This window comes from Megascapheus bottae, chromosome 22, assembly GCF_031878675.1.
Source record: "Megascapheus bottae isolate mThoBot1 chromosome 22, mThoBot2.hap1, whole genome shotgun sequence".
Lineage (NCBI taxonomy): Eukaryota > Metazoa > Chordata > Mammalia > Rodentia > Geomyidae > Megascapheus > Megascapheus bottae.
Window position 1 is genome coordinate 22,301,707 of NC_143530.1, and position 16,956 is coordinate 22,318,662.

At 42.5% G+C, this 16,956-nt stretch overlaps 1 protein-coding gene across 2 annotated transcripts in view; it reads right to left on the minus strand.

Annotated features, from left to right (window-relative positions):
* Window positions 1-883: 883 nt before the first annotated feature.
* The window catches only part of Kdm1b (lysine demethylase 1B), a 45,603-nt gene continuing 29,530 nt past the window's right edge, over window positions 884-16,956 (minus strand). For both annotated transcript variants that reach the window (XM_090356334.1, XM_090356333.1), the window contains 8 exons: window positions 14,445-14,572; window positions 13,169-13,300; window positions 12,081-12,155; window positions 8,162-8,278; window positions 6,654-6,779; window positions 5,738-5,860; window positions 3,874-4,026; window positions 884-1,831 (listed from right to left, as the gene is read on the minus strand). In XM_090356334.1, coding sequence (XP_090212460.1) covers window positions 1,748-1,831; window positions 3,874-4,026; window positions 5,738-5,860; window positions 6,654-6,779; window positions 8,162-8,278; window positions 12,081-12,155; window positions 13,169-13,300; window positions 14,445-14,572 — 938 coding nt within the window. In that variant the 3' untranslated portion in view covers window positions 884-1,747. The remainder of the gene's footprint in view (window positions 1,832-3,873; window positions 4,027-5,737; window positions 5,861-6,653; window positions 6,780-8,161; window positions 8,279-12,080; window positions 12,156-13,168; window positions 13,301-14,444; window positions 14,573-16,956) is intronic.

The following is a 16,956-nucleotide window of genomic DNA, read 5'->3' on the forward strand; positions in this document are numbered from 1 at the left end:
TAAACCTTGTTAATAAAATGGAGTGGTGTTTTGAATCTTGTGCTTGATGCTTCACACCTGAGAAGCCATTTTGGTACGAGATGGGGACATACTGGTTGGGTTGTCCTCATCCTGTCTACTTGTGAGAGGTAGAAAAGGTTCCCCATCCCTGGTCAATTGTAGTTAGTGTTTCATTTCAGACCATTTAAAATACATTTGGAGGTATGGGAAGGAGCTGGTGGCAGACCTACGTAGTGCACACACACACAGCATTTGAAAAAGTCTGGGTTTTATTAAGTAGTTTTACATAGCCAGCTATTCATGACTGTAGTTACATCACAGCTGCTCAATTTGTAAAATTCACAACATCAAAAAAACATTTAGAAGTAACTCAAGTACCACAGTTCCTTAAGGAACAAAATGTCTCAAGTAGGTCACTGAGACAGGGAAGAAAATGTGAATACACCTTTAGTAGGTTTTCTCCTACTTGAGACATGGTTTAAGTGCCAAAAACAGAAGTAATAAATTATGAATCATTTCAAACTCAACACATGCTGTTTGAACTTTTAATACATAACATTTACTAATCTGTACCAGTGAGTCTCAACAAACCCTTGCTATCAGTGCTCTTAACTGTGCTAACTCACATACACAGCTGTTGGCATTCTTTTGTTCGTATTATACTTTAATGGGGGGTGGGAGGCATGTCTAAACTTCCCTATGCATGCATTAAAGACTTTATTCTTACAAAGTAATTCTAAATTTTAAAAATAGCCAATGTTTTGAAAATGTGGCTTTAAAGTCATCTTAGCCCCTTTGTTGAAGAATAAGTCAAAGACTGTAAACAGTTTTCTTGGCAAAGTAGGCATCTGGAAGACCCTGAAACCAATGTTTTAATAAACCAATGTTTATTAAATAGGGAAAAAGTGTCCGCTATGTTCTCAGGCTAATATGGCTTATAGAATGTTTATGAGAATGGGTCTATGGACTTGTCTGGAAGAAACTGAAGAGGATTATGCATTATTTACCTTAAACAAGGGGGGTAGGGTTTTTAATTGTTCTTGAGATTTCTTTGCTAGTAGTTGCCAAAAATTATAGTATGGTATACAGACAAGTGGCTCTAAGAACAGCTATGTTCTCTTCCTGTAGTATGATGCCCGTATTCTATGCTCAGATGAAACGAAAACTTCCATTTTAAGGAGTTTTCTGATTTAAAATGGAACAAGATACTTTGAATATCCAATTGGAAGAAATATATACAATATGTAGTCTAGAAGCTTCATCAGAGTTGTATCAAAAAAAATTCTACCTAGATTTTAAGAAAAGCTCGATGTTGGAGCTGTATAAAAGTAGTAAGGCTCATTGGTAAAGACACTGATAAACTGAAAGGGGGAAACATGGCTTTATCTGGTTGTCAATGATTCAAACTGAATAGCTAAACAAAATATCAAATCTGAAGGGCATCTCTAAATGGAAGAGTCCTAACCCAAGGTCTCAACTTGAGGTTATATTCTGCCTTCCACAATTCAGAAGACTTAGCACTAGTTGGACCTACAGAAAATGCAATTAAATCTAAGTGCTTACAAGGATTTGGGAAGTCAGTGCTTTCAGAGTCATCAAGTGAGCATGTTTTCATTATGTCACTTAGAAACATTACAATTTTGTTATCTGGAGAAATATTGCCCACCTTCGGAAATAGAGGTTTAACCTGTGTTTCACACGTACTCATTTGGAGCACAGAAGAAAGCAGAATCTGGGCCAGTTCTATTTAAAAGGCTGCAATCTTGCTTGCTTCTCGAACACCACTCAAATATGCTCCAGTAACAGTTTGTGGGAAATGCCTATTTGTTGCCTGTAAAACATAATTACACAGTATGAGATTATAAATAGTAAGTGATCTTGAAAGGCAAATGAGTTTACAACTCTAGGATTCTCCTAAAATAAAGATGGGCAGTCATCAGTGACTAGTCAGTCCATCATACCCCTGAACATCTGTGCTTTGGTCATTCTGCAGTGTATTCAGCATTCTTGCAAAGTGCTGTACTCATTAAAATACTAAGTGTAAGAGCAGAGGACAGTGTCAAAAGCCTCAGAAAGGGGGTTTTAGAAGGTAAGATTGTAACTACCAAAAGGAAACCTTAAAGCTCTGCACAGGTGGTGGCTTGTGTGATCCTAGCTAGTCAAGAGGCTGAGATCTAAGGATCTCAGTTCAAAGACCAGGTAGGAAAGTTAAGACCCTATCTCCAAATTAATCACCAAAATGCTGGACATAGAGCTATGTTCAAGTGGATGAGTGCTAGTCTTGAGCAAAAAAGCTCTCAGTTATCCATGTCCTGTACCCCACTTGTGACCTTGAGGCCCTCTGTCCTGAAATTGCTGTCAAGTGGCCTCTTGTTTGGGGTCTGGGCTCTGTCCCTGAGCTTTGTCTGCTCAAGGCTAGTATTCTACCGTGTAAGCCACAGTTCTATCACTGCGTTTTGGTGGTTAACTGGTGTTTGTTTAGCTTGTTTTGAGTTTTTGAATTTTGCTTAGGCTAGCTTTTGAACTACATTTCTCAAACCTCAGACTCCCAAGCAGCCTTAAACTGCTTTACAAAAAACCAGTTCACTCAGATCTAAGCTGATATTCAGGGGTGGGGCAGTGATCTGACATGTAGCAGGTAGAGATCAAATCAAGGAAGACAAGGAGGAAAGGAGGAAACAAAAGGCTTAAATCACTAGTGGTTGCAGTTAAACAAGTTATGAAACCAGAGAGGCTGCTACTAAAACATTCTGAAGAAAGCACTCAAAGGGCTAAAATTTGAAAGCTATTTGCTAAGGTGGGCAATTAAAATTTTCCATAGAAGAACCAAGAGATAATAGCGGAGAAGAGAAAAATTAGGTATTGATCAATATGTTCTAAGGAGTTCCAAGATGGGCTGCAAAGAACATAATGAAAGAAAGTGAAGAAGCAAACTTTTAAGAGATATTCTAAATCTCAAGGAACAAAAAGCACAGTATCAAATCAGAATGGAGAGCTAGGCACGGTGGCTCATGACCGTAGTCCTAGCTACACAGGAGGCTGAGATCTGAGGACCAAGGTTCAAAGCCAGCCTGGGCACAAAAGAACCTGAAACTTATCTCCAATTAACCTCTAGAAAATGGGAAGAGTGGGTCTTGGCTGGAAGGTAGGCTGGTAGCCTTGAGCTGAAGAGCTCAGGGACAATGTCCAGGCCAAGTTCAAGCCCCATGACCCACCAAAAAAAAAAATCAGAATGCAGTTGAATAGTCCTTTTTACAACTACTTAAAAATAGTAAAATTGTAAAAGGAAATGAGAATGGGTAGTTTTCCAGCAGAAGTCAAGAAAAGTCTAGCAAGGTACTACAGAAAGCAGTCTTCAGAAGCCAGAACCAATAAGCCAGATGACAGGCTTGAGTGAGTTCACTGAAGGGGAGGAGATAGGAACAGTTCACAAGTTAAAGCTCAAAAGAACCATTTCAACAACCAAAACGCTAGAAGTAGCTGTGCCAACAATGGGATCTATGAAAACCCTGACTCATAAAGAAGCAATATAACTCGCATCTGAATAATGTGAGATAGCCATGTTGGAGAACAAAGTAGAACCTCACCTTGACAGGACATAGGTAATTCTGGTAAGTCAGAAGTAGCAAGCAAGTCCAAAAGGGATGCTCAAAGTGAAAAATGATGGGCATGAAAGCAGACTCTCAGTATTGAGAAGCCTTCAAATGATAGTTTAAAAACTGATTTCTTAACCTGGCTTAAACAACAGGTATCACTTTAAAGAAATAAAACGGGGTTGGAAGCATGGCTCAGGTGCTAGGGGCAACTGCCAATGAACATACAGTGTTAGATACTGGGAATATTAGTTTTGGACAAAAAATATAAGATACATACCTCACCAGCAAAAAAAACAGTCCCTTGTATTTCTTCAGCTATGATATCATAGGCCTCACCACTTCCGAATGTTTTCACAAAACTGTAAGCCATCTGGATCCATGGCTCTGTGCTCCACCGAGTAACAAAATACTTTGTGGGATCTGGGACTTCCTGCATTCAATAGAAAATAATTTTTAAAAGGCTCAGAAAGAAACTCCAGGCGCTAAATGGTTCATGGCTATAATCTTAGCTCCGCAGGGGGCTGACATCTAGAACTGCAGTTCAAAGTCAGCGTGGGCAGGAGACTGATCTCCAATTTACTGCCAGAAAGGCAGCAGGTGGAACTGTAGCTCAAGTGGTAGAGTGCAAGCCTTTAGCAAAGAAGTTCAGGTACAGAACTCAGGCTGTAAACTTAAGTCCCAGGACTGGTGTGTGCGCACACGTGCACTCTCAGACAATGGTGTGATCCAAATTAGAAAGGACTTTTCTCCCACCCTTTTGGACTAAAGCTCATCCCAGATAGCCTCTGAAACAACTAATCCAGTATGCTCTACAACCATACACAATCCCCTCCCATCTACACTTGATCCTTCTAGAGACATTCCACTCACAGCAGGCAGGCCCCACCAGGAGCTAAGAGTTCAAGCCTTCCTATCCCATGGCCTGGCCTGTGCTGGGGTGGAAGAAGGATTCCACCCAAGGTAGAAAAAGGGTGGTGCCAACATTGTCACAAGCTGGAATTCCCAACTAGCTTCTCCAGCCATCAATGGTACAAGAATGTATTTTACACTCTCAGGACACGTTTGTCAGGTGACCTCAGACAAGCAGTAACACATACACACAAAAAAATACTTCTCTGGAAACTACACTGTTCCAAACTAATTCACCAACAGTTCTTGGGGGAAAAACTAAAGTGAAGAGCTACTGTGCCACATCACTAGTTCAGCCGTCCACAGGACACTGGCAGCATAATCTGGATTCGTGTATCCCACTCTTTCTAACTTACAAACCTTCGGAGGTTTGTTTCTGTTCCTTTAACTAGAAAAAGATAAAAAAGAAATGGACAAACCTCCAAAGACTGAAATTCAGTATACTTACAAAGTACACTAAGTTCCCAGTAGAAAAGAGAGAAAAGGTTAAGTGTCTATGCAGGGATAAGAAAATTCCAGAAAGTTGTCCAACTGTTTAGGACTTGAATAAGTACAGAATCTTTAGAAAATCCCAAGCTTTTTGATAGTTCTGAGATAGAAAGGAGGTGTGCAGAATTTAGAGAAAAAGATGGGGCAATTTTCTAAAGTGTAATACATAAAGTATTTACTGCCAGGTGCCAGTGACTCATGTATGTAATCCTACTTGGCAGGCTAAGATGTGAAGATCTGGTTCAAAGCCAACCTGGGCAGTAAAGTCCATGAGACTCTGATCTTCAATTAACTACCAAAAAAGCCATACACTGAGCTGCAGTTCATGTGATAGAATGCTAGCCTTGAGCATGAAAACCTCAGGGACGGTGCCCAGGCCCTCAGTTCAAGCCTCAGAACCAGAAGTTTATGTCCTTCCTGCACCTCCCCCAATTCCTGTGAGGTCCTAACCTCTAGTCCCCTAGAGTATGAGTGAATTGAGAGTGGTAATTAAAATGGGGCCAGTAAAGTAGGCCGAGTCCAGTCTGGCTAGTGTCTGCTAACTAGAGAAGATGAGGGCAGACAGAAGACACGTGAAGACAAAGAAGAAAGACAACTAGAATCCATGGACAAGCCGCCGAAGAGACATCCCATTGACATCTCCAGCCTCCAGAGCTTGTGCTGTGCTGTGGTTCTTCGTTACAGCACTCCTGGCAGAAGGCTCTGACCCCACCTGTCCCAAAGAACACTATGTCTCCTCTGACCTGCTCTTTGAACAGCTCCCGCAGAGTGGCCATGCACTGCTTCAGCACTTGCTTGTCATCCAGGGTCCTGAGGGATGCGACCGCCTCCCCTGCGATCACCGACATGAGCACGCTCTGCTGCTTCTGCAGGCATGGAGGGAAAAAGCAGTTACAGCTTCGGGTCCAAATGGTTCTAAATGCTCAGTTCCAATCAGACAGGGCCTCACTGCTTCCCACTGGTTCATCCTCACTTCGGATGCCCTTCCATGCTCACCACACACATTACTCATCCAGTAAGGGGTGGACTCAATAATGTACTCGACAGTACATTACTGTACTGTTCTCTCCTGGAAAGAGGGAAGGAAAAAACAAAACACTATCAAATGGAGGGGAATTCCCTTAGCTGCTAGTTTATGAAACCTTGTTTCAGAGTAGCAGGAAATGAAATCTGCAGAAAAAAAATAATGCCAATGAGACCTCAAGAAGTAAAGAAATCCTGCCCTGGTTCTCACATGAAACCTTCAAGATACACTGAGAACCGCCAGGAAAGCAGGAAAGCCGCAGCTGTGATTCCTGAGTGCAGCAGCTACATGGCTCACTTTGTCACGTTCCCTACCTGTCCTGTCTATCTGCACAACATTCCTCACCTGGACCAACCCTGCCCTGCCTGCTCTCCGAAGACAGAGGAAATCTCAGGCCACTCATGTACTGTGCTCACAAATAAGCTTCCACCCGCTAACTGTCCCCACAAATAACACTAGTACTTAATTAACGGCAAATACTGGGGTTCCTTTCCCTTAAGAGAATGGGATTATCTCAGTCCAATCACTGCCCAGAATGTTAAGACTCATCCAAAATCTCTACAATACTCATTCGTTTCTAGGCTACGACCTGAGTGACAAGCAGTCTGTCAAGCACACTTCACAGACGGATTTACCTCAGGATCCATGTCATAGTACACAGCAAAGAGCCCTCGCTGGCTGGCACTGGGAGGAACATGACCAAAGAAGTCAGCCCCTTGAACTTTACTGTCCCAAAACCGGTACGGAAACTGTAGAGCAATCTGGAAAGCAAGAGAGATGGTTCAGTGCGCCATGCACATGACATTTCCAGCAAACACTAGAGACAACCTGCAATGGCACAAAGAACTCAGGAAGGGTGCGTGACTATGATCATAATATTCAACGCATTCAGTGAAAAGGGAGCCGGGTAACTTGAGATGGCTGGCATTGGGCAGAATGGATATGGGTTGACACTGATCAAAACATAGTACACTTATAAACTGCCATGTTAAAACCCCTTCGTACAACTGCTAAAAACTTCTCCCCACCGTTCATTCTTCGTTCTCTGTGAGCTTCTTGCTCTTTTTGTGAGGTGTTGGGGGGTATGGAGGTCACACAGGGAGAATTGAAATTTGATCACAAACCTTGAGTTTGCTAAGCAGGCACTCTACTACTTGATGTATGTTATATGCCCCATACTTTCCTGCCCCCTCCCTCTTTTTTTTTTCCTTTTGGTCATGGTACTTGAACTCTGGGCTTGGGCACTGACCCTGAGCTCTTCAGCTCAAGGTTAGTGTTCTACCACTTGAACCACAGTACCACTTCCGGTTTTCCAGTAGCTAACTGGAGATAAGAATCTCATGGACTTTCATGCCCTGGCTAGCTTTGAACCATGATCCTTAGATCTCAGCCTCCTGATTAGCTAAGATTATAGGTGTGAGCCACCAGGGACTAGCCCCTCCTTTTTTTTTTTTTTTTTTTTTAAGAACTGGAGTTTGAACTCATGGCCTCATGATTACTGGGCTTTGTTTGTTCAGCTGGTGCTTTATCACTTCAGCAGTACCTCCAGCCCTGCTTTTTTGCTGGTTGTTTTGGACACAAAGTCTCAAACATTTCTGCCCAAGCTGGCTTCACATAACAATCCTCTGATCTCAGCCTCCTGAGTAGCTAAGGTTACAGGGACGAACTAGGGGTGCCCAGCTGTCAACTTCTTGCTTTTTGTGCCCACCAGTTCCACAGTCACTTGGATAATAGTGTGTCCCAGTATCAACCTAATCTAAAGGCATGAAAGGTTTCTGAGGAAAGGCTTGAAGCACAATGTCTAAGTTACACAGTCAGTACTTTCAGCCGGGCTGGTATCTACAGCAGATGGTAAGGGAAGAAGTAAACCACAGTCCTCACTGGAGTTAACGAGAGATGGATGGACTAGGAAATCAGAAAAAAAAAAAAAAAACTGCTTATAGCAAATCTAGATTTTGAGTATTGAGTTTCAATCTCCTCATGGCCAACAATTGATAATATCCTTTTATATTCCTCAAGAACAAGAAAAAAGGAAACCTATGAATTCTTTTTGTCTTCAAAAATGACATTGGATTACACTCTTGACTGTTGCCATCTGCCGTGAGTTCCAAGTTCTGAGGCTAATGAAAGTAAACCAGGTTACCTTTTCAATGATGCCTGCACCCAAGCTGTTGATGGCTTTCATCTTCTTCTCTGACAAGGGAGGATTGAACTGGATGGCTCCTTTCTGTAGTATAGCCAGTGGCACAGTGACTAAAACCTGTGGGGAAGTAATTAGCAGTTAATCAGTGCACATAGCAGCTGACCTTAACAACTCTTCAGTTTCTAAGAAAATCAACATATGGAATATTCTTGTGTCCAGTCCCAAGATAGTCACCAACCATCTCTTATGTTACATTGTAAGAGAAAGGGCTTTGATGTGCTAATGGGCCTGCTTCAGCAAGAGTGGCATCCACACTACAATCTGCATACATGATTTAGTAGTTAACAAGAACAGCCTGTCTGGGTCAGTCAGATGCAGGGGGCTCACGCCTGTAATCCTAGTTACTCAGAAGGCTGAGATCTGAGAATCTCAGAAGCCACCCTGAGCAGACAATCTGTGAGATTCATCTCCAAATAACCAAAGCCCAACTGATAGGGCTGAGTTGTAACTCCGTGGCAAAGCACTTGCCTAGCAAGTGCAACACCCTAAGATAAATTCCCAGTTCAAAAAATAAAGACACTACACTTAAAAAAATAATAATAAAAACAAAGCTCAGGGCCCGATGGCCCAATATAAGTACACATACACACATTAAGTTGAGCCTTCAAGAATGACACTCAACTAGACGTGATGGTAAACACACACTGGAGGCTAAGGCAGAGACTCCCAAGTTCCACACTAATTTGGGATATGTAGCCACACTATTTTATTAAAACAGCAAAACAAAACTCACCCTCAAAGCCATATCACAAAACCAGAAAAGAACTGTTGCCTCATAACACAATGGGGAAAATTCTAGCTCCAGAACCACTATGAAATCAATCGGGAAGCCATTACTACTGCTGCTGCCTGCTCAGCACCACATCACCTAGTCAACTGGGACCTCAACATCCTTGCAGCCAAAGAACCAAACAGCTGGACCACTGCGCAGCAGCAGAGGCAGCCAAGCAACAGTGAAGCCAGGCCACAGACCTCTTGGAGAGAGGGCAGGGAAGAGGGAGAGCAGGAAAGGGAGAGGATGGTTGCAGGAGATATTGTGTGTCATACATGTGTGTCATACAGCCCAACAGCTGTAGAACCAACCACGAGTGGCATGGTATGGTAAATACCATGAATACCCACCAGCCCGGGCTCTCAAAGGCTTTGTACATTCCAACCTAAGCCAATACTGGTTCTGGGAGCACAGAAAGCTCAGTTCTTCCTGTAATTTGTCATTGAGCCATCTACAGGTTTTATAGCTACTCTGGGAACAAAACCATCAACAAGCAAGACCCCGCTGAGTTGAATTACATATAATAACTATAAGGAAATACTACCCAGAAGTCTCCGTACTGAGAAAACTTCCTTTTGGAAGGGGCTGTGCTTTTGCAGAAATTGGGTAAAACAAATCTATGATATACACACACCCTGGTTTAAAACAACAACAACTGGCTAGATTCTGTCACTTGGTCACTCTACCACAGGTGTTTGGTCTCTTGTCTGAATAGAAAGCTTTCACTCATGTGTTTGGGGGGAACTCCCAATACAAACAGGAATACTAACCACACAAAAATGTTTGCTTTCAACATTTCAAAGTACAGCTTGCAGCTATGCCAGAACACAAACCAAGGGAGCAGGTGTCCAGCCACGGACATCAGAGGCTGACCAGGCAAGGAAAAACCAAGTGGCATGATGTGGACATGGAAAGCTATAAATTTCAGAGGCTAAATTAGCAGCCGACTTGCAAATTTAGAAGGCAACATTTTAACCTAGGAACTGGTGGGCTCACACCTGTAATCCTAACTATTCAGAAGGCTGAAATCGCAAAGACCAAAGTTCAAAGTCAGCCCAGGTATAAAAGTCTGTGATTGTCTTCAACTGAACTATCAAAAGCTAGGAGAGTTGTGACTCAAATGCTAGATAGAGCATCAGCCTTAAGCAAAAATACTAAGGGAACACTAGGGCACTAAATTCAAGTCAAAAGGTAGCACTTTAAAAAAACAAAAACAACAACAAAACTTATTGACTACTAAAGAATCATAAAATGCCTCAGCAAGCCACACAAGAATCACAGGGGAGAATTAAAATACATGACCAACACAATCCAACCAGAATGTGCAACCCAGGTTGTGCCATATCTTCCTTGTCAAGAACCTCCAGGTGGTACCGGTGGCTCACTTCTGTAATTCTAGCTACTCAGGAGGCTGAGATCTGAGGACTGAGGTTCAAAGCCAGCCCTGGCATGAAAGTCTGTAAGACTCTTATCTCTAATTAACCATCAGAAAACTGGGAGTGGTGCTATGGCTCAAGTGGTAGAGCACGCCTTGAGCTTAGGGACAGCACCCAGACCCAGAGTTCAAACCTCAAGACTGGCCAAAACAAAAGAACCTCCAGGTGATTCTGATCTGAAGCCCATATCGAGATCCACCGCTACCAATAGTATCCAGCTAGCTGGTAGTAGCAGTGCCATGAACACATGGGTACCTCAACACAAAACTCCAGGCCCCGCCCAGCCCGTGTAACACTCAATTCATTTCTGTGTGAACGTCAAGGACTATGAATAGGACAATGAAGAGGAGAAAGCCCAGCTCACCAAGAAACTACTGGCAACTCAAAAACTTTTCCTGGTGGTACTAGAGGTTGAACTAAACCTAATGGGTGTTAGGCAAGCACTCTACCACCTAGGCCACACCATCTGAGCCAAACCCCAGCCCCTTTTGCTTTGTTTTGTTTTGCTTTTCAGGTAAGGGCTGACTCAGGCTGGCCTTTGATCACAATCTTCCTTCCTCTACTTCGCAAAAAGGTTGGATCATAGACACACACCATCATGCCTGGCTTGCCAAGCTGATCTAGCATTGTGATCTACTTCTCAGGTAGCTGGAATTACAGACATGGAACTACCACATTCAACCCTCAAAATCTTTTTCATCATCATTTCAGATATAACTTGGGACTTTGCACTTGGCTAGGCAGGTGGCTCTACTATCATTTGAGCCATGCTTCCAGCTTGAACAACTTCTAAAGACAAAACCCTTGGCTAGGCAGGTGGCTCTACTATCATTTGAGCCATGCTTCCAGCTTGAACAACTTCTAAAGACAAAACCCTCTCTATCCCAAATAAATTAGCCTCCTTTGTTCTTTCATCCTAGAGAATCAGAAGATTACTTAGGTTATAGTGGACAGTGCAGTACTTTGCACCATCCACAGCATTAGCTGTTTAGAAAAACTTTAAAAATTATGTCCAAGTTTAGTTTCAAAATCAAATACAACTTTTTTTGATCCAGAAGGGGTCCCATGTAAAAAAAAGTTACAGAAGTAAAACAGCGATCTTTAATATAGCATTTACTATACCTCTTAAAGCAGAGGGTGGTATATACTTCCAAAATTATTTAGGGGGAAAAAAAAAAAAAACTAGGGGAAGAGTGCTGGGGATGGAACACAAGGACTCATACATTATGAGATAGAATTGTAGAGCACCAGCTGAAGAGCCAAAGCAAGGCTTAGAAACCGAGTCTGAGTCCCAGTCTCTGACAAAAAAAGAACCAACAACCAAGGCCTCACACATACTAGACAAGCTTGTTTAGCATTGAACTGCCCCCTGGAGTTTACTTATTGAACTATTAGGATCAATGTGCCACAGAACACATCCTACAGAACACAAATAAGAAGTCGATCTGCCATGAGATGGTATTCAATCAGTTAAATAAGATTGGCACACTTAAAAACACAATTAAATTGAATTAAATTCATCAGAATTTCAACAAGGCTTTAGTCTTGGCAGGGTGCCAAAATAAAACCACTTGCTGGGTGAAGGCTGTTTTCCTTCCCCACAAACTCCTGGCAGCAAAGGGCTCTACGCCAGTGGAATCGCAGTACTTACCTTTTGTGCACAATACTCTGTACCATCTATCGTGGCTACCTGCACTTCATCTCCAGTATAATCGATGCTCTGTACCTGTTGGACACAAGCAGTCATGAAAGCAGGTAAGGGCTAGAACCATATAATCCAGGAATGTCCCCATTCTTATGTGAGTGAGGAGGCTCACCCCTAGCAGGGATCATTTGCTGGTACTCAGAGATCTAAATACTTTCAACGGAACACGGGGTGCTAAAATTTACAAGTGCTGTAATATTGTGTAGTGTGAGATATGTACAATCATCTACCTTGAATAATGGACCACAGAAATCCACTGGGGTAAAGACTTTAAGGGAAAATGTCAAAGTAACAAATAACCGCATTGGGTTAGGAAGGTTGTGGGTTGAAACACTTTATTCTTGTTTCACTTTATTGATGGTAGCAGGATTTGACTTCAGGGCCTTGAGCTCATTGAGCTTGCTTTCTTGCTATGGCTGTTGCTCTTCCACTTGAGCCATACCATCAGCCCTGTTTTTGACTTTGAAGACAGGAATACACAGACTTTTGCACCCAGGGTGGCTTTAATGCAATCATTCAAACCACAGTCGCCTGAATATGTAGGAGTACAGGCGTGGCCCACAAATGCCCAGCTAAACACTTCAATGAACACCTACTGCTGTTCCCAAACAGCAGCTACTCCCTGACAGGTCACAGCCATAATTGTACCCCCCAGTATTGAAAGACAATGAATGAATGGCCAAGCTGCAATTCCTGTCTCTAAGTCACATGCGTCTCTGATCACATGGTGGCTCATGTTTGTAATCCTAGCTACTCAGGAGGCCGAGATCTGAGAATCATGGTTTGAAGCCAGCTGCTCAGGAAAAGTCCATGATACTCTGATCTCCAATTAATCACAGAAAAAGCCAGAAATGGTACTGTGGCTCAAGTGGTAGTATGCTAGCCCTGAGCAAAAAGGAGCTCAGAGACTGCATCCAAGCCCAAAGTGTCAGCCCCAAGACCACGAGGGGGAAAAAAAAAAAAAATCCATGACTGTATTTCACATCCTCCCCAACAAGGCAAAGCCAGCACTTCCCACGCCTGTCCATACTCACTGGAGATCGGAGCCGAATGTCTAGACCTTCAGCCAGTTTTTCTATGATGACAGAATACCCAGGAGTTAGGAGAGTGTGGTCACCAGCAAACTGGGCAAAGAATTCATTGTGGTCCCAGGAACGAGCAGACACCTGCAAAAGAGGTTGGGAGCCTGCAGTGTGAAAACTAGAGTTTGTGTTTTGAGCCAACAAAAATGAGTTCCAGGTAGGAGTAGCCATGGAAAGCAGGAGGGCAAAGCCATCCACCACATGGAAACATCAGGGTAAGGGGAGGGACTGACCAGTCCTAGGGACACCATGATTTCTAGAAGAGAGCAGCTTCAGAAAAGCTGCTTACAGAACACAAAAAGTCTAAATTATTGGGCAGAGATACCCAGAGAAGACTCTTCTGGTGAATGAGAATTCTGTAAGGGTGAAGAAACAGCATTAAATTCCATATATAAGGACATATTCATCCCATACATAGGCACAATGCTGATGTTAAAATGCACTAGGATTTTGTAAAACACGGAAGTTCCAATTGTAACAGAATCAAGTGGACATGGAGAATCCTCAAGAAGAAAGAACCATCCATGGAGTTTTCACTCAACAAGCAGAATGATCAAGTTCTGGGCTCTCATTTGGTTAATGAGTGAGGCAAACTTGAATTTGTTTTTTTTTTTTGGGGGGGGAGGGTTGCCAGTCTTGGGCTTGAGCTCAGGGCCTGAGCACTGTCCTTGGACTTTCTCAAGGCTAGAGCTCTACCACCTAAGCCTCAGTACCACTTCTGGCTTTTTTCTATGTACGTAGTACCAAGGAATCAAATCCAGGTTTTCGTGCATGCTAGGCAAGCACTCAACCACTAGGCAAAACTCTCGGCCCTTGAATTTTTTTTAAGACAAAATAGGTCAGAACTTCAAGATGCTGTTTTGGTTTCTTGAGGACAGTGTTTACAGACTCTATGGTTCCAGAGAAATAACTCCAAGACCTCTGCAGAGGGCAAGGAAAGTATGCATGGATGAAAAACAAGACTGCCACTGCTGACGGAACCCAGCAGCACTGCCATCTAACAGTTTCCTCATAGGCATTTTTTAGGAAAATGTGTCTTTTTTTTTTAAAAGGTGCTACAATAGAATATGATCTTTAGTTATACTTACCAAATTTCTGGGCCACAGGACCCACTCTTTGCTTTTATCCCAACTAGCTCAAGTTCCATGCTTAGACACACAAAATACATGCACATACACACCAGCCAGTATTTAATGGCAAAGCATGCGCCACAAGAACCCAGCCTCACCTGATGAAGGCTGCTGCCACAGGCATACTCCAGGTTACTGAGATGAAACTGAAGCACCTGTCCTTCCAGCTCACTGAATTGTATGCCCGACTCTTTCACAAAAGCCTTGAAGATCTCCTCTATCTTCACTGCAGTGAAAAGGGATCAAAGCAGAAAACCACAACAGCTTTCACCCCGTTCTGTCACATCCTGATCCTTTCTTTCAACATTCCTGCCTTCCACGAAGCCTGAAACACCCAGACTTTCCTGCATTCCCTCCACAGGAATAGGATCGCTTTTTGAAGGCTGAATCCTCTCAGAACATGCCAGCTTACCTTAAAGGAAACAAAACTATAGAGGACCTGAATCTTTGTTTTATGTCCATCGGAGAATCTGGTTCCTCTTATGCTCAAAGTGTATGAAGACTATTCCCAAACATATGGGTTCACATACTCAAAAGAATTACATTTACTTTGTATTTTTTTTTGTTGCTCTTAACTGCCAGTTATTTAATGTCAAGTTTTTTTTTCACCTTTTTGTGATGGTTCTGGAGCTTGAACTCAGGACCTGGACATTGTCCCTGGGCTTTCTTGCTCAATGACTAATGTTCTACCACTTGAGCTTCAGTGGAGCTTCAGCTCCACTTTCAGCTTTTTGGAGGTAAGAGTCTCATGGGTTTTATTGCCTGGGCTGGCTTCAAACTATAATCTTCAGATCTCAGCCTCATTAGCTAGGATTAGAGGCATGAGCCATAAGCATTTGGCTTAATGTCAAGTTCTTTTTTTTTTTTATTGTAATGTATAGAGGGGTTACAGTTACATTCGCCAGATAATAGGTGCATTACTTCTCACACATTGATACTCCTGGCTATGTGATTTCTTAAGAATAGTCTATATGCTTTTATCATGCTAGTCTTTTGACACAATACCTTTAGTTACATACAGTTTTCCTGTAATGCCAAAAGTCATAGCCAAGGAACGTCAGCAACATGTTCACCTTCCAAAGGTAGTGAGCACCACCTTGCCCAGACTTACAGTATGGCGATTCTGCTCCTGATCCGCTTTCTGGCGGTGAATTCCGCCACTACCACTCTTCATCTCAGAAACATCCTTCCCTCTTTCACAATCCAGCATCGCTGGGCTACTGCAGGGCTGGGAATCTCAACCTGTACCTGTCTATCCCACTCAGCTGCAACTGGGACAACACATACAGTTCAAGTTGTGAAATCATTCCAATTCGGGTCTTAGATATAGCAGATGGAAGAAAGCTTTGCCTGGCCAGATGTCTAATTCCAAGTACCTTAGTATAGATTGTTCCTTACTCTCCTTCCCAGCGAGGACAGTCAACACACCACAGGCCCCAAGTTCCTACGAATTGTGGTGAACTTTTCTAACTAGAAACAGAACTATCGGGAAAATTTTATTTTGACATCACTGGATTTTTCAATACCTGAGACTGGACAGTAATATGAGGATGTTTGAGGGGCTTGGGGCCAGGCTTCTACCCTAAACCCCTGGGACTTTCTGTTACTTTCAAAGCCTTTTGTAGTATCCTCATTTCTGCCTGCTGCCTGGGACTTTCTGCTTGTCTGTGGGCTTCATGGAAGGGAAATAACCAGGACTACAAAAATAGAATATAGAACAAGCATCAATAGACTTGAAAGGCCTTAATGTTGTTTTTATGTAAATAATATTTAAATATTGTAGTGCACATGAGTGAGATGAATTCTAGCTGTGTGTGTGTACTGAGATGTCAGACAGCTGAGACATAGGCAGAATAGAACTATAACGTTATACAGAGATGTAAGCAGAATGCAAGAACTTTTCAATAATCTTAGGTGAAAAACCACTTTTCCATTTTTGCTAGGGCTCTCCTAATAATTGTTTTAAGTAAGGACAAAGCAATTATCAAAATGTTTTACATGGTAACAATGAAAAAACAGAAAATGAAAAACCCATCAACTACCACACAGATACAAAACACTAGTCAAATTCTGCAGGATATAGCCAAGAGTGGTGGCACCCACCTGAAATCTCAGCATGTTGTTTGAAGGCAGAAGTTTGAAGGCAGAGTTCGGGCCAGTCTGGGCTACCACAGACCTTGTTCAATGAACTAAAAATTTCTAGGAATATCCTGAAAAGCAGCCTAACAACTATTCTCAATTCCAAAAATTAGCCAACTCACCACTTGAAGACCGGACACTTGTCTTTCAGTGGTAAACAGGAATGCAAAGAAAAAAAGACATTCCCTGCTAAATTTATGCTAATAAAGGCCTTTATCCCAAATATGGACTAAACAAATCACTCCCTTACAAAGAGACCACAGCTGAAGCAAACTGACATCTTACAAATTGAGTTCAAGAAATATCAACACCAATACCCAATTTAAAAAGCAGTACATACAAAATCCTAGTGGGGCCTCATTGCAATGAGTTCCAGGCAGTCAGGTCATCTACAGATTTTTGGTTAGTAGTACTCACTGACGTACTATGGATGAAGGACTGAAAATTAAACTTCTTGGAGTATAGTCTTAA